The sequence below is a fragment of the Narcine bancroftii genome, chromosome 6 (assembly GCF_036971445.1).
Source record: "Narcine bancroftii isolate sNarBan1 chromosome 6, sNarBan1.hap1, whole genome shotgun sequence".
NCBI lineage: Eukaryota > Metazoa > Chordata > Chondrichthyes > Torpediniformes > Narcinidae > Narcine > Narcine bancroftii.
Window position 1 is genome coordinate 220475222 of NC_091474.1, and position 18269 is coordinate 220493490.

At 39.1% G+C, this 18269-nt stretch overlaps 1 protein-coding gene across 1 annotated transcript in view; it reads right to left on the reverse strand.

The window, feature by feature from the left end:
• LOC138737042 (prolyl endopeptidase-like) overlaps nucleotides 1–18269 on the reverse strand; it is a gene marked incomplete at its 5' end in the record, with an annotated part of 185595 nt that overhangs the window by 33584 nt on the left and 133742 nt on the right. Inside the window, one exon of the mRNA XM_069887466.1 lies at nucleotides 10297–10391. Within this exon, the coding sequence (XP_069743567.1) occupies nucleotides 10297–10391 (95 nt within the window). The remainder of the gene's footprint in view (nucleotides 1–10296; nucleotides 10392–18269) is intronic.

An 18269-nucleotide genomic window follows, 5' to 3' on the forward strand; every position in this document is an offset into this window, starting at 1 on the left:
CACAATGTACTCACAATAATCACAATGTACTCACAATAACCACAATGTACTCACAATAATCACAATGTACTCACAATAATCACAATGTACTCACAATAACCACTATGTACTCACAATAATCACAATGTACTCACAATAACCACTATGTACTCACAATAATCACAATGTACTCACAATAATCACAATGTACTCACAATAACCACAATGTACTCACAATAATCACAATGTACTCACAATAATCACAATGTACTCACAATAACCACAATGTACTCACAATAACCACTATGTACTCACAATAACCACAATGTACTCACAATAATCACAATGTACTCACAATAACCACTATGTACTCACAATAATCACAATGTACTCACAATAATCACAATGTACTCACAATAACCACTATGTACTCACAATAATCACAATGTTCTCACAATAATCACAATGTTCTCACAGTAACCACAATGTACTCACAATAATCACAATGTTCTCACAATAATCACAATGTTCTCACAATAATCACAATGTTCTCACAATAATCAATGTACTCACAATAATCACAATGTACTCACAATAATCACAATGTACTCACAATAATCACAATCTACTCACAATAATCACAATGTACTCACAATAACCACAATGTACTCACAATAATCACAATGTACTCACAATAATCACAATGTACTCACAATAACCACAATGTACTCACAATAATCACAATGTACTCACAATAACCACTATGTACTCACAATAACCACAATGTACTCACAATAATCACAATGTACTCACAATAACCACTATGTACTCACAATAATCACAATGTACTCACAATAACCACAATGTACTCACAATAATCACAATGTACTCACAATAATCACAATGTACTCACAATAATCACAATGTACTCACAATAATCACAATGTACTCACAATAACCACAATGTACTCACAATAATCACAATGTACTCACAATAACCACTATGTACTCACAATAATCAGAATGTACTCACAATAATCACAATGTATTCACAATAACCACAATGTACTCAAAATAATCCAACAATGTACTCACAATAATCACAATGTACTCACAATAATCACAATGTACTCACAATAACCACAATGTACTCACAATAATCCAACAATGTACTCACAATAACCACAATGTACTCACAATAATCCAACAATATACTCACAATAACCACAATGTACTCACAATAATCCAACAATGTACTCACAGGAACCACAATGTACTCACAATAACCACAATGTACTCACGATAATCCAACAACCATCTTATATTTTGTTTCATGCTTATTTTTTGAAACCTACAAAATTTCTTGCTCTGCTACTATTTCTGACAAATTGGATCCTCTCATCTAATTGATTAATGGTTATACTCTTAACTTTAAGTCATCAAATTTAACTCGTCTTAAAACACAAAATCTAAGATCAAATCCCAGTACTGTAGGAGTGATGCATTTTGTATGAATTGTTATGCTTCTGCATTTTCAGATGGACAAAAAAAGTTCCAAGAATACAGGAGAAATTCTTGTCCAACATTTATCCTTTTGAATACATTTTTTTTTGTTTTAAATTTAGTGATTCAGTATTGGATTAGAATCTGGGTAATATCACAATCACAGTTTATCTCGTCATTACATTGTTTAATGGGACTACTTTGCATGTAAATTGGCTACCACACTTCTTCACTTAGAGCAGAAACTACACTCAAAATCAAATTGGGATAGGATATTGTTAAAAGAAATTTCTTTAATATTTGTGGTACCTGTATCTTCAATCATTTAATTCCAATGCTTTGAATTTCACCGAGCCCTGTTAACTTTCTTACTCCACCGCTTCTCAAAATCCACCGTCAGCATGTCTTTTTCACTCCTCTTGATCTTAATTCAAACATCCATATTTAAAAAAAATGTTTCCAGGACCTTTTACTTAAAAATTGCTACGTTTTATAGTATAATCTGAGATTTTTTTTTTTAGGTTTGCTTTGGGTTCTCTTATTTTCCAATCTTCAACTGAACAATAAATATACTACAATTACAGTACATTTTCTCCCAAAACTGCACAAAACTTGTTCTATACCGTAGCACACATTATGCAAATTTTCTTCCACAGAGCTTTGCCTTAGCGACTGCCGCAAATATACACCAGTTGATTCCGGGGATATGTGGATTAACTTATGAGGAGAAATTGAGTAGCTAGTAAAATGAGAGGGATTCTCATTGAAATCATCAGATCTGATGGCTTTGTAAAGTGAGGATATTTTCACTGGTAGAGGAGCCAAAAACTGTTCATCTCCCAGAGGATCATTGGAAGTCTCTCAATCGGAAAGTTGTAAATTCTGTTATTAAGTATGTTTAAGATTTAATACATTTTTGGATTACAGTAGTATCAAGGGTAACTGAGAGGAGGAAAAATTGTGTTTAGCCCAAAGATCAGATCAGCCATCTTAATAAATGCGAGGGTCTGAATGGCTACTTTTTACTCCTGCTTCTTGTGTAGGCTATGCTCACGCACCATAGCTCATTTCTACTCTGTTCCAGTGATACCATTTGAAACATCTGATAGTTTTATTGTTGCAATTTTGTGAATTGTTGCTTCTAAATGCCTTAATAAAACCATCAAACAATAATTGAGTCCTTATTTGCGATTTAGAACCACAGAATTACAGCAGAGAAACAGGCCCTTCTAGTTTGTGCTGAACTATTATGTTGCCGAGTCCCACTTATCTACACCCACACCCACCTCTCTTTGTTTGAAGAAGTTCCCCCTCATGTTCCCCCTAAAATTTTCCCTCTTTTCACTCTTCACCCATGTCCTCTGGTGGAAAACAGCTACTTCTTTCTGTACCCCATATAATTTTAAATATCTTTATCAAATCTCCCCTTGTTCTAAGTCCTAATCTGTTTAACCTTTCGCTGTAACTCAGTTCATGAAGTCCAGGCAACTTCCTAGTAAATCTACTCTGCAATCATTCAATCTTATTGATATCTTTCCTGTCGTTAGGTGACCATAAATGAAAACAATACTCCAAATTTGACATGGCTGTATCCAGACTTTTCTAATTTTTGATCTGTTTGACTCTCTTCATTTTTTATAGTTTCCTTCCCAGTTTAGCTAACCAAATCCCAGGGGTACAATTCTCAAAGCACTAGACTCTTGCTAGATTGGCCAGGAATTGGAATTAGAAAAACTAATGGATGGGCTCACTGAGCTAACACAAATTTAATTGCAGTAAATTAAAGCACATTAAGCTACTGAATTTTATTTGTTGTCAACTAGAATTGGAGGGCAAGAAATCACATGTATTACTCTGGGACTTCTGAGGAAACTTCAAGGTCAAACTGAGAGAGCAAATAGTAAAACATTTATTGCAGGTTGATCAACGTCATGAAGTGCATAAAAACAATATACATATTGAAAACAAATAAAAGTCAGATGGTATGTTCTTCACTCAATTAAAATTATAATTTTCAAAATAAGGTATTCAGATTAACATCAAGACAAATTATAGAAATTGTTTCAATAAACAATTACACAGGATTATGAAGAAAGAATGGATTGAAATAAATGAGGGGAATTTTGGGGATGAAACTAGTTTATTGGGATAAATTGCTATTCCACACTTTTACCTTGAAGCTGATTCTAAACAGCATCTGGAATATTTTCTAAAATAAGGGTAGATGAACTCTGAAACACTAATTTACAAGCAGGTTAATATATGAATTATTTCATCAGAAAAAAAATTAAGACAGCAACTAATCCTTGCCACATTTAGAGATCCATAACTGAACTATTTAATGATGTCATGATGCTGAGTAAAAGAAGTGCAGAGCAAATTAGAACATCAATATATCACAACATTGATTTTCCTTTGCAGACTTGGATAGAAAAGTAAAAAGGAGGGAAGGAAGCTTCACAGATTATTGCATCAAAACTGTTGAAAGGAATCCTTTCTATGATAAATTATGTTAAGATTAAATGTTTTGAGGGGCTGGTCATGGCCAGAATTAACATGTATCTAAGCAAAGATATGGACCCGCTGCAATTCATGTATCATCACAATCGCTCCACAGCAGATTAAATATTGTTGGCTTCCATGCAGTTCTGGAACAGCAATTCATACATACGGCTGCTCTTCATTGACTATAGCTTGGCTTTCAATACCATTATTGTCTCGGAGCTGGTCAAGAAGCTACAAACTCTAGGCCTCTGTACCCACCTCTGCTACTGGATCCTAGACTTTCTCATCAGAAGACTATGGTCAGGATGAATTGGAAACATCACCTCCTCATTATTAACACAGGCAAACCCCAAGAATGTGTGCTAGGCCCATTGCTCTACTTGTTATACACCCATGACTGAGTGGCCAGGCACAATTCCAATGCCATCTACAAGTTTGCCAATGACACCAGAGTTGTCAGCAAATCAAAAATGTTAATGAGCAAGCAGACAGGAGGGAGATAGATCAGCTTGTTGAATGGTGTAATGACAACAACCTTGCGCTCAACCTAGGAGATGAGTGTGGACTTTAGGAGGAAGTCAGGTGAACACGACCTAGTCTTCATTGGGTAGTGGAGAGGGTCAAGAACTTCAAATTCCTGGGTATCAACAACTCCGAGGATCTGTTCTGGAGCCTCTACGTTGATGCAATCACAAAGAAGGCTTACCAATGGCTATACTTTGTGAGGTGTCTGAGGAGATTCAGTATATCACTAAAGACACTCGTAAACTTCCACAGGTGTACCGTGGAGAGCATTCTGGCTGGTTGTATAACTGTCTGATATGGAGGTGCCAACTCTTAGGACAAGAATAAACTCCAGAGAGTTGTTAACTGCGACATCACAGGCACCAGACTTCACTTCATTGAAGACATCTACATGAGGGAGTGACTTAAAAAGTCTATCCTCAAACACCCCCATCAACCAGGCCATGTACTCTGCACTTTGCTACCATCTGGTAAAAGGTTCAGGAGCCTAAAGACGAGCACTCAACGGCACAAGGACAACTTCTTCCCCACGGTCATCAGAGAATAATCAATGAACCATAGACATTACCTTACTTTTTGTGCAATTATTTTTACTTTTTTTATAGTCATGTTGTAAGATGGTTATAATATGAATGTTTGCACTATGATTCTGTCACAAAACACCGAATTTTATGACTTGTTCATGACAATAAATTCTCAAAAACCTTCAGTTCATTAAGAACTTTGGAAATGCAGACCCGTTATCTGCAGGAATTAGTAAAAGGTGAAAAGACAAATACAAAGTGAACATTGGTTAATTAACATAAATCTTTTCAGATGTACAGATACACATCAGTTAACAATAATGCAGAAAATATAAAACCAGATCAGTAACAGAGAAGAAACCAAACAAAGAAATTTAGATCGCCAACAAGACACTTTTGTTGTATTAATGGAAGCATTCTTTTATATGTGATTCAAGGCTGAATTGACAAATGAGGTAAACAGAATTCCTTTTCCACTTTTAGATGCTTCAGTTTCATTTAGTTCTTAACATCCATTATACTCACTTTGCTCTTTAAAAATATCCTTTGTAAAGCTTATAGGGGCGAAGTACTCGAGCTGGCAGAGTCTGCAAGCATCGAATTCATGCTGCTGAAGACCCAACTGCGCTGGGTGGGTCACGTCTCCAAAATGGAGGACCATCGCCTTCCCAAGATCGTGTTCTATGGCGAGCTCTCCACTGGCCACTGAGACAGAGGTGCACCAAAGAAGAGGTACAAGGACTGCTTAAAGAAATCTCTTGGTGCCTGCCACGTTGACCACCGCCAGTGGGCTGATATCGCCTCCAACCGTGGATCTTGGCACCTCACAGTTCGGCGGGCAGCAACCTCCTTTGAAGAAGACCGCAGAGCCCATCTCACTGTCAAAAGACAAAGGAGGAAAAACCCAACCCCAACCAACCAATTTTCCCTTGCAACCACTGCAACCCTGTCTGCCTATCCCGCATCGGACTTGTCAGTCACCAACGAGCCTGCAGCAGACGTGGACATACCCCTCCATAAATCTTCGTCCACGAAGCCAAGCCAAAGAAAAAGAAAAGAAGGGGGTGAGGAATATGTTCTTTAAGAGGAATGAGTTAACTCTGAAACCCACTGAACATACTCATTAACTGTTCGGATCTAATGAAAATACTCTTCAGTATTTGAGAATATCCCTGGAAGAGTGAATTGCTGGATTAAACATTTATTTAATGGAAATACTAATATTTCAGTTGCATTATGTGCATTATGTAAATAATGTATTCATTCAGAATGTATCAATAATCAAATGGTACAACTCCCCCTAGATATTGCATTGTTGACCAGAAATGCATTGTGTGCATTCGTTTTTTAATCTGGCACTCAAAAGCAACTTGCTCCAACTCAAAGTAACAATTCTTGCATGTACCACACAATCAAGAGAATTTATTTTACATTCGTAGTACCATATAATTTTTATTCTAATACACAATATCTCAACATAGGATGAAGAGTCTGCCCATCACAGCAGGCTCTCCATAAAGGCCATTTAAATACTGTAGTTATTAAAAACTTCTAACTCATAGTTTCAATATTCTTTGGATTTTCAGAAGGAAGCAGAACTGAGGCAAGAAAATGTTTCTAGGTTGGCTATAAAAGATATGATATGATGCTACAAGAAATCAGTCATTCCTCAGTTTCCACCATATGCACAGTAATAAATTTAAAGGAGAGAAAAGAGTAAATCTAGGTATCATTGTGCATGGGAATTTTGGCCCTGGAAATGAATCCATTGCAGAAGGCTTGCAGGCAACTTTGAATCAGGGAAGGAATAAATCTAAACAAATAGAGTGCCCCAGAAATAGATTAAGATGAGACGTTTGGTGCAGCCGGACATATGCAAGTCTCAAAAACAAAAATTCTATAAGATATGGAAAGTTTTTAGTGAATTTCCCCAAGGAAGTCTTCAATTTATGTCAAATTGATAACAAGATGTGAAGAGAGGTGGTGAGAAAGAGGTGGTTAGAGATGGAGCAGAAGAGAATAAATGGAATTGAAACAACAATGAAGAAGCAACAAGTAGAGTGAAGTGGGCAATACAAATGTTGCTTTACTTGAAATTTACACATCATTCCTGGGACTCAGAAGTACTCATTCGGAGACATAACAGAGGTTTATTTCAAGCATAAAGCACATTGAAAAATCCACTGAATCTGCAGATCATATGATTTAATCAACAGACTGGACATTGACACCTGGCAATAAAGAAGCAACACAACCTCCAAAAGAAAATATATTAGAAATGTCATTATGCAGTAAATAATGTGAAATAAATCACAATTTAAAGGTTTTTAAAAAAAAATTATCATCTACTTTATTTCATGTCAATTAGTAATGACTGTCAACATTCCAAATTCAAATTATTTTTTATAACAATAAAAATGCACAAGATAGAAAATACAACTTAAAACAAAATCAACTGTATTTTTGTGAACTGTGGAATCTAAAGTATAATGATCTTGTGATCCATGAAAACATTTGATGTTTTTCATTCAATTTGGCATCTGTCTTGCCAATAGTTATATAATAAATTCCAATAATCAAGTACCCTTGGTACTGGACTGTCATTTTTTTTAGATTATTGAAGGTTATGAGGTGCTCTGCACTGCTGGAGAAAGCAGTCACCACACCCATGGTCATTAACGACTGTTTATTCGAATTCAGTGCGCGCCCCTTTAAGGATAGCGCGGGCTGAGCCACCACGTGCGTGCGCTAGAAGGGAGGCTGGAGTCTGGGAGAACCCCTGATGACGCCATCTTCCTATGGCTGCCCCGCCACATGGCGATGCACATGGGGCCGGTTCGCCATGAGAATATGCGCCACCATTCAAACACCCCCCAGAACCGGCTAAGCGTCCCGCCGCTTTGGCTGCCGGCCTCGGCGCTTGGGCATGGCCATTTGCACCGGCTGGGATAAGTCCAAATGAGTGGCTTTTAAGTGGTCCACAGTAAAAAGTTCCTCCTTCCCCCCCATGTCCAGGGTGACATGAAGGAGACTGTTCACGTGGCCAACTGTTGCAGCCATCAACAGAGGCCGGCCTGGTCATTTCTCTGAAAATTGCAGGGTTGGCGGCACTTACGGGCTTGCGCTCCCCAGCGCTGGTGGTAAAAGCACCATGTTGACTGGGTTTCCTCTGGCTTGTGCTTGGGGGCAGCCTGTGGTCGACAGGGTCCCGGTTTGGAAACCTGGCTGAGGGCCGCCTCATTTTCCCGCTTTGTGCGCCAGAGGGCATCTGCCTGGGCTGCGGCCTTACGGGGGTCAGTGAAGTCCTCTTCAGACAAATGTAGCTGGATATCGTATGGCATTTGTTCCAGGAATATCTGGCGGAAGAGGAAACATGGCTCATGATCCTCCGGCAGAGGATGAAGGGCTGCAGTCACCTAACCTGTCCAGGTGTAAGAGCCTGGACGCACACTGCTGGGGGGTAAGGCCAAACTTCTCCAGGACCAGGTTTTTGAGGGCGGTACATTTGCCCTCTGCTGGTGGTCGATGTACGAGGTCGTCCACCCTCGCCGCCGTCTCCTGATCCAGCGCGCCCAGGATGTGGTAGAACTTTGTGGCATCGGCTGAGATGTTGCACAGGTGGAATTGTTCCTCCGCCTGCCCGAACCACGTTCGTGGGCGATGGGACCAGAAAGGGGGAAGTTTGAGGGCTACGGCGTTTACCTCAGCTGTGTCCATCGTTAATTGGGTCCAGAAAGACATCTGGGCCCATCGGGGTCACCACTGCTCGAGAAAGCACAGTCTGTTAACGCCTGTTTATTCGAATTCAGCTTGCGCCCCTTTAAGGGCAGCGTGGGCTCAGCCACCACATGCGTGGTGACATCATAATGCTAGAAGGGAGGCTGGAGTCAGGGAGAACCCCTGACGACACTATCTTCCTATGGCTGCCCTGCCACATGGCGATACACGCGGGGCTGGTTCGCCATGAGAATGTGCGCCACCACAGTTATTCCTTTTAAATTTCCAACATACATTTATTCACTTTTCATAAGATGTTCCACAATAATGTCATGTCCAGTGAATCTGGAGAGTTTAAAGATAGAGCTTACTTATTTTTGGAGAGAGTGAAGGGAAAATAAGGAAGAACAGGAAATGGGCTTGATGAGCTTAAAGGGAGATTGGCAAACAATATCCGATGAGCCAGATGCCAAACCATCTGGATTTCTGAATAATATGAAAGCACATTTTCAAGTAATATATCTTTTTGAGATATGAAAAATATTTTGTTGGTTGTAAGTAATAATTTTAATAAACTTCATTGTTCCCTTATTTTGCCATTACAATAAAGAGTATGAACTGCAATAAACATTTTATGAATGTTATTTACTGATCATTTTAGCTGATATTATGTGTATATGTTACCAACAAATAAATATTCTTTAAAATCCAGTATGCTGCATTTAAATTTCTAGCAAATTAACAGAAGCAAATCTGATCTAGCCATTTCACGACTTACATGTTTTTTTTCTCTTCAATGTGACTCTCTTGTATCCTTGACTCCCTCTTAGACCAATTCATTGTAGCTCAGTTGCAGCCCTTCCTGAGCTTACAACCAGTCACCAATGTAACCAACATATTTTAAACAAAATTATTTTTAAATGTTCATAGGAATATTGGCAGCAAAATTTAACATCAAATTCAGACAAGAAACAAATCAACATATTAAACAAGGAATCAAAGCACAGATGATGAGATTTTTAAGAGCTCTCTAAGCATATCATTTTGGCATTCAAAAAGAATCCAGGAATTATAGAGTTTAGTCTAACATTCATATTGGGACAAAATGCTTGAGGGCTTTATAGGATTCTATAAATAAAAATCTAAAAGGAGAACAGGTGTCGGGGGAAAATCATCATGGGTTTGGAAGTAATAATTTTATCATTCAAACCTACAGTTCTTCAAGGAGGTGGCTAAAACAATAATAATTTAATGGCTTGTTTGGGATGTTTAGCAAGCCTTATTATTTATGTAATTAATTTCAAATGACTTAAACTGGAAAGTGAAGGCACATTCATTTGGACACGTAACAGAGGTATATAGGTTTATTTCAAGCATAAAGCGCATTGAAAAATCCACTGAATCTGCACATCACGTGATTTAGAATCAACTGACTGGACATTGACACCTGGCAATAAAGAAGAAACACAGGCTCCAAAAGAAAATATATTAGAAATGTCATTATGCAGTAAATAATGTGTACACAATTAATTGCATATAGTACCTTTATGCCAGGACTCTCCATATTCTCCTCCTCCTCTGATATTAGCAACGGCCAAAACACCTCCAAGATGCCTCACAAAAATAAGCCTCGAAACACTGTAATTAGTTAAAAAGATGGTCTTAATTTCTATAATTATTTGTTGTTTTGTTTAAAAAATCATTTAACATTTTCTTTTTGTATGTTTAAATTTGTGGAAAAGGGAATATCGATAAAAGGCTAATATTTTTGAATATTTTATTTTTCATTTTCATAGTCTCACAAAATTCAACAAATAATTCAATCTTTCCAACATTCATATGTATATACAGAGTCTATATTTAACCCCTCCCCATCCCCCCTTCACATACAGCTGAAAATACAGTCAATTAATTTATACTGAGGCCAACGACCCCTACAGAAAGCTAGGAAGAAGAAAAACCTAGGAATGATAATGACTAAGTAACAAAGATGAAAAACTGAAAAGAAATTAAAAAAAAACCAGAAGGCGTCTGCGCCATGTCACGTTTCATTAGTCACCCTCATTTCCCTGCTGGGGACAGATTATTGCAGTATCCCTATTGGGGGGGGAATTAATCTGAGAGCCAATATATTTCAAGTAAAGTTGCCATACTCTAATGAACGTGTCATGTTTTCTCTATAGATTATATGTGATTTTCTCGAGAGGAATTTAATTCTACATTTTCACATTCCATCATGTGGTATTTAGTTGGGAGTCAGACTTCCACGAACCACCAAGGCGGCCTTCACGAACTGAATTTGGTATTTTTTCCAGTCTGAACCGCACTCCCCCAATATCTCCCAGAAGGTACAACTCTGGATCCAGTGGAAAATCCATTTTTGTAATTTTTTTCAGAATGTCCCCTAGGTCTTCCCAGAAGGATCTCACCTTTGTACATAGCCAGGTGGAATGGACAAAAGTTCCAGCTGCACACCACACCTAAAGCACATTTCTGAAATTTCAGGCTTTGATTTGTGTAATTTTTGCAGTGTGAGGTACAGCTGGTGTAAGAGGTTGTAGTGCACCCACCTGTATCAGGCATTGATGACCCCAGTCACACTGCCCAGACACAGGTCTTGCCACCACTCTTCATTAATTGTTGTGCTCACGTCCGACTTTCATCTCTCCCTCAATTTGCTTAAGCCTGGCTTCGGGCCCTCACTTTGGAATATGTAATATATCTTAGAGATAAATTTACACACATTCACCTGTTGAATTAGAAGTGGTTTTTAAACTGCCCCCCTAAACTCACATTCCACCTTAAGCAAAAGCAATCCATTAAACGCTATGTGGTTAGTAAGGGATTGCTTAGGTGGTATGTGAGTGAAAAAGAAAGTTTGAAAACCAAAGTTTTAATCATATCTAATTGACTTGTTATGTGAATGGTTTCATAACTCTAAAGGAAATGGGCCAATGCCAATTTTTCTCAAGCAAAATATTTTGGTAACAATTGGGTCAAGAGCAGTGGTTCTCAACCTTCCCTTCCCATTGACATACCACCTTAAACAATCCCTTACCAATCACAGATCACATTTGGCATAAGCATTGCTTAAGGTGGAATGTGAGTTTAGGGAGGGTAGTTTGAAAACCAATGAATTAGAATCTCCACGTTACTACATCAAGATAGAAACATAGATGGTCTCATAGATGGAAATTCTATCCATTTTCCCATTTCACAGAAATTTTCTGATGGACTTGTTGAGTGCTTTAAAAAAAACCTGAGGCAATGAAATGGGTAACAATTGGAAAAGATATTGGAGCCCTGGTATCACCTTCAATCTAACACAGTTGCCTCTGCCCATCAATGTTATGGGCAGCGTTCTCCATCTAACCAATCATCTGGAGCATCCTCAATCATCCAGAGCAAAAGGAGACAATTAAGTTTGTACAAGTTGTGTAAATTTTTATCTACTTTAATCCCCAGATATTTAATGCTTTCTTGTGGCTGTTTGAATCGACTTCCTTGTTGGTACAGGTACCTAACCTTTTATTCGGAATTCCAAAAACCAGCAACCTCCAAAAACTGGGACTTTTTTCAGTAGATAACAATCTGCTCATTAATTATGCAGTTTTGCACCAAACATGACCCAATGTCTTTTCCCATCGCCTTCCCTTCCCCGTCAGTTCTCCACTCCTCTCTCTATTCACCTAGCCATCCCTCCTCCCTTTGCTTGCTGCTGCCCCCTCCCTTCTCCATCTGTCACCTCCTGCCATTGCGACTACACCTCCCCCTTACCCTTTAATTCAGACACTTGCCAACATTTTTCCATTCCTTGATGAAGAGCTCAAGCCTGAAACAATGGTTATATATTTTTATCTTTGATGTATAAAGGACACTGTTTGACCTGCTGAGTTTCTCAGCATTGAGTTTTTACTTCAACCACCATGTCTGCAAATTTTCATGTTTTACTTCTAGGGCTACTGTCAGGGCTAGTACATGATTACATCCAATAAGACGATAAAAGGAAGCATCATTAATTGCAAAACATCTCTTCTGGATAAGCTCAATTTCTTGCATGCTCACTTCAAAAGAGAAAATAATGAAGAATTCTCGCAAGCCCCAACAGCCCCGGAACTCTGTTCTTCCAGTCTCTGAGGCTGATATGTACAGAACCTTCTGGAGGGTGAATTTGGCCCAGGTGGTATACCTGGCCATGTCCTCAAGATGTGAGCCAATGGAGTTTTTGCATACTTTTTCAACCTCTTGCTAGAGTGGTCAGAGGTCCCCACCTGCTTCATTCCTGTGGCCAAGAGCAAGGTGTCATGCCTCAATGACTGTCATCTGGTGGCATTGACATCTACTGTGATGAAGTGCTTTGATTAGTTGCATATGGAGTGAATCAACTCCTGTCTCAGGAAGGACCTGTACCTACTTCAGTTAACCTATTTGCACAACCACGATCGGCCCCAAGGGGCAAATGAGTATGTGCCTCCACCCCACCTGCAGCACTAACGTCACGTGGTTTCATCTCTACGCACTATAAGCATGTGTTTGTCTGTTGCACCATAAGGAGGGGGGAAGTGTGACGGCAGCACACAGAGGAGGTTCATGGCAGGAATGGCTACTGTTTCCCCCCCCCCCCAACACTAAGTGAGTCTTTGAACATCAGTTTGTGCCACTACCCCACAGTTACCTTAATGCCCCCTGATTAGACTTGTTCTGATGCCGAATCTGGTCATAACAGGCCAATGGCAGATGACATCTTGCAATCTTGTGTAAGATTCTAGATCACAGGAATATCTACATCAGGCTGTTGCTCACTGACTACAGTTCTGCATTCACACCATCATAGCAGCAAAACTCATGACCTGGAACCCAGTTTATTCCTCTGCAATTGAATCCTCGACTTCCTCATCAGCAGAGCCCAATCACTGTGGATCTGCAACATCACCTCCTCCTCTTCTCTGATCATTAACATAGGGCACCCCAAGACTGCATGCTTAGTCTGCTATGCTATTCCTTGTACATCCATAACTGAGCAGCCAAGTTCAGCTCCAACTCAATTTACAAATTTGCTGACGACACCACTGTTGATGGCCAAATAACTAGAAATCATGAGTCAGAATACACGATGGAGATCGAAAATCTTGTTGGGTGGAGCCAGAACACTAATCTTGCTCTCAATGACACCGAGACTGAGGAGCTGATTGCTGATTTTAGGAAGGAGAGGACAGGGGACCACACACTAATTTTCATTGATGGGGAAGAAGATGGAGTGAGTCAGAACCTTCAAGGTCCTGGGAGAAATCTCCTGGAGCCAGCACATCAAGGCTCCCCAACACCTTCTAAGGGGATTTGGCATGTCATCAGATACTATCAAACATTTACAGATGCACTGTGCAAAGTATAGTGATGAGTTGCAACATAGCCTTGTTTGGGATTTCGACTGCTTAGAAATGAAGAAGGCTGCAGAGGTATTAATCATTACTAGATCCATCACAGGTTCTCCATTAAAGACATCCATGTGAGGTGCTTCCTCAATAACAAAGCCAACATCATAAAAGATGTCCACCACACTGGTTTCAACCTTCTACATTTGAGCAGAAGGTACAGAAGCTGGAAAACCAATTCAAGGACAGTTTCTTCCCAACGGCTATCAGACTTTTTTTTTTAACCTCCCCTTGGTTCATTCATCAAAGACTGCTCAGTTATCATAAAAGCAATGTTTGCACGATTGCAGTTCACTAAGATTGATGCAAATATTTATATGTATATCTATGTATTTATTATCCTTTTAAATTTAATTCAATTAAATTTATTGGGTGTAAATTGGGCGGCATGTACTCGTGGGCCGAAATGACCTGTTACCGCGCTGCATTTCTAAATTTAAATTAATTTATAGTTACTATTTTATAGTTTCCCTTTACAAGAACCTGTTCAGCAGCAGCAAGAATTTTGACACATATGTAGACTGTACAATTTGTGTGACAATAAACTTATCACCACCGACTGCTTTGCCAAAACGTCACTTTTTCTTGAGTGAAAAAAACCCCTAAAAATAATGCTGAACTTTAAATACAATGTTAAGCAAATATTAGACAGCATTTCCTTTTGAATAAAACGTCACATTTTCATTTTCCGTTACATCACAGTTGTTATTTAGTTCATAGCACATGAATTCCGTTCATCAAAATGGAATGGCATTTCACTGGCACCTGGACTTTCAACTGGTAAGATCTTTGAAGGCCTGCACAAAGGAATACTGTGGTGTCTTTTGGTGATATTCCTCAGAGATATAATTGACAGCTGGAGCATATTACCAACGGAAATGTCATATGAAACTTTTAATACTTTGCTCAAAAGGTCACAGAATCTTCAAACAATTCACATCTTTCAAGATTAATGTCAGTGTTTATCTTAACTAAATCTATGAAGACCTCCTGCAAAAAATATTCCTAAGAATTGTTCATTTGTATTAATAACTCATAAAAGAGAAATCACATTCATTTATAATCTTGACAGTGTGTCCTAAACTGTCCAGTATCTATAAAGAATAGTTCATTTTAATGAAGGACAAGAAAGAAAAATTAAAACTCTTTAAAATGTCACATTCATTACTTAAATTCATGCAAAATCCTATCTTTAAAAAAAACCAAAGGGCCATTGGTTCAAACCTCCTTCAAAATGTGAATATGTCATTTTGGTTAATAACAGTAGAATACTGAGAGAATGCTGTAACTTTAGAGGTGGTGTTTTTGGGATTAAACTATTTTACTAAACTATTTTATTCACATGAATAGGGAATTTTCCCTTCTCAATCATAACCTAACCAACAATCAAAATAGATTATAGGCGACCCACATTACAACAGTTCATGCAATGGAAATTTGACCTCATGGAATTCACTAATTAACTCCATAAAATCTGGAAATAAAAATCCCTTCTAATGAAATTTATGAGAAAAGTAAGCACAAACGTTATTTTCTTTCAACTTGCATTTCTTGCAGATGACACATTTCTGCATTAAGGAAAACCTGCTTGAGGAACAGGCAAGGTTGTGCCCCTTGGCCAAAGCCAGCATGTCACTCATGGATGGCCCTGTCCCCCAGGCCGTCCATGTGCAGCAGTCAGGCGACGCGTTCATACCATGACAGCCCAAAGTGCGGGTTAAGAGCTCTTTGAGGGCATCGTATTTGCCCTGATCTGAAGGCTGCTGCAGGAAATCAACAACCCTTACTGCTGTGTCCTGGTCAAATGAGCTCACCACGTAGTAGTACTGCATGGCATCGGCAGAGATCTGTCAGAGTTGGAACTGTCTGTTTGAACCACACCAGTGGCTGCGATGTCCAGAATATTGGCAGCTTCAAGGAAACTGCGTTGACTGATCAGTTACTTTCGGGTCCAAATAAATGTTTGGACCAATCAGGGTTACCAATGTAGCAAGTGCTACAGCAGAGAATGGAAGAACAACACACACTTACTGTGACTGTTTTCAAGACAGCTTCTATTGCTCTCTGTGCCCTTGTTTATATAGGCCCAGGATCCCACCACTGGGCCATTTTCCCACTATTGTTGGTGCAAGTGATGTCACCGGCGTTCCCGCCAATGTTTGCTGTTTCCTGCCGTGCAGGCTGTCGGCTGGGAAGAAAGGTCATGAGCCCAGCTGTTCACAATTTACATTAATGATCTGGATGAGGGGATTGGATGTAATATCTCCAAATTTGCAGATGACACTAAACTAGGAGGGGTTGTGTGCACAGAAGAGGGGGTCAGGAAGCTCCAGTGTGATTTGGATAAATTGAGGGACTGGGCAGATCCATGGCAAATGCACTACAATGTGGATAAATGTGAGGTTATCCACTTTGGTAATACAAACCGGAGGGCAGATTACTATTTGAATGGTAATAGATTAAGAGATGGGGAAGTGCAGAGAGACCTAGGGGTACTTGTACACCAGTCTCTGAAGGCGAGCATGCAGGTACAGCAGGCGGTTAAAAAGGCAAATGGTATGTTGGCCTTCACATCAAGAGGGTTTGAGTATAGGAACAAGGATACCTTACTGCAGCTGTACAGGGCCTTGGTGAGACCCCACCTGGAGTATTGTGTGCAGTTTTGGTCACCTTATCTAAGGAAGGATGTTCTTGCAATGGAGGGAGTGCAGAGGCGATTCCTGGAATGGCAGGAATGACTTATGAGGAAAGATTGCGCAAATTGGGATTGTACTCGCTGGAGTTTAGAAGATTGAGAGGGGATCTCATAGAGACCTATAATATTCTGGCAGGACTGGACAGAATGGATGCAGATGGGATGTTTCCAATGATGGGAAAATCCAGAACCCGGGGCCATGGTTTGAGGATAATAGGCAAACCATTTAGGACTGAGATGAGGAGGAATTTCTTGACCCAGAGGGTGGTGAATCTGTGGAATTCATTGCCAAGAGGGCAGTAGAGGCAGGTTCATTAAATCTATTTAAGAGGGAATTAGATCTATTTCTTCAGTATAAGGGTATTAAAGGTTACGGAGAGAAGGCGGGGACGGGGTACTGAACATTAAGATCAGCCATGATCTCGTTGAATGGCGGAGCAGGCTCGAATGACCTACTCCTGCTCCTATCTTCTATGTTTCTATGAGGTATTGTTGAAGCTCTTTGGTTAGTACACTTTTGGAGTGCTGAGTTCAATAGTGGTTACCTCATTATAAGAATGACGTGGAAGCTTTCAAAAGGATGCAGAGGAGATTTACCATTGGGGAATGGTAAACCTTCTTTTAAGGGAAGGTTGCAGAAACTTGGACTATAAAATTTAAATTTGTAGAACAACTAACTCAGACAATATTTTGAAAATACAAGATAAACACAAAGTTCAGGAAAAGACAATGAGGATGATATTCACATTTACCTCAACGCATCGAGTAATATATTTATTCATGAAGATATTGTATAGTTAGTCTCAAAGCAAGTTCTGCTTAAAATGATATTCAAGGTCAATCTCTCCTTTCATGTCATATCGTGATCTACATTTAAACGTAATCAATTATGCTTCCTTAAATACTGAAACAAAAACAAATTTCACAAATTTAAGTAATATAATTATGCCCATTCTGCACAGATTACCTTAGGTAGCACTCTGAGTTAATTACTGGGATGGTGTGCTTGATCATATGTTCTATAAAGATGACTCCTCTCTGGGGAATTTCTTTTTTTTTAAACAAATTCTTAGCGACATTGGCTCTTGCAGCAAATTGTACTGTTGCAAATCAACAATCAAAATGCTGAAGGACAAAATATAACCTCTCTCTTTCACCTTTTGCTCTGCAAATTTATCATGGTGCATATTTTAGCAACCAGCTTCAACCTCTGTGGGACTAGATGTGAATCTTTTTTAACATTTTTGTCATTTGGCTTCCTACAATGCTTTTCTCTTTTAACTATGAGGGGGCAAGGAGGGATTTTTAAAAACTGTACAAAGTAGAAAAATCTTCTATACCCCTTGGGGTGCTTCTAAAACCAACTAATGACATTGACATTAGAGACAA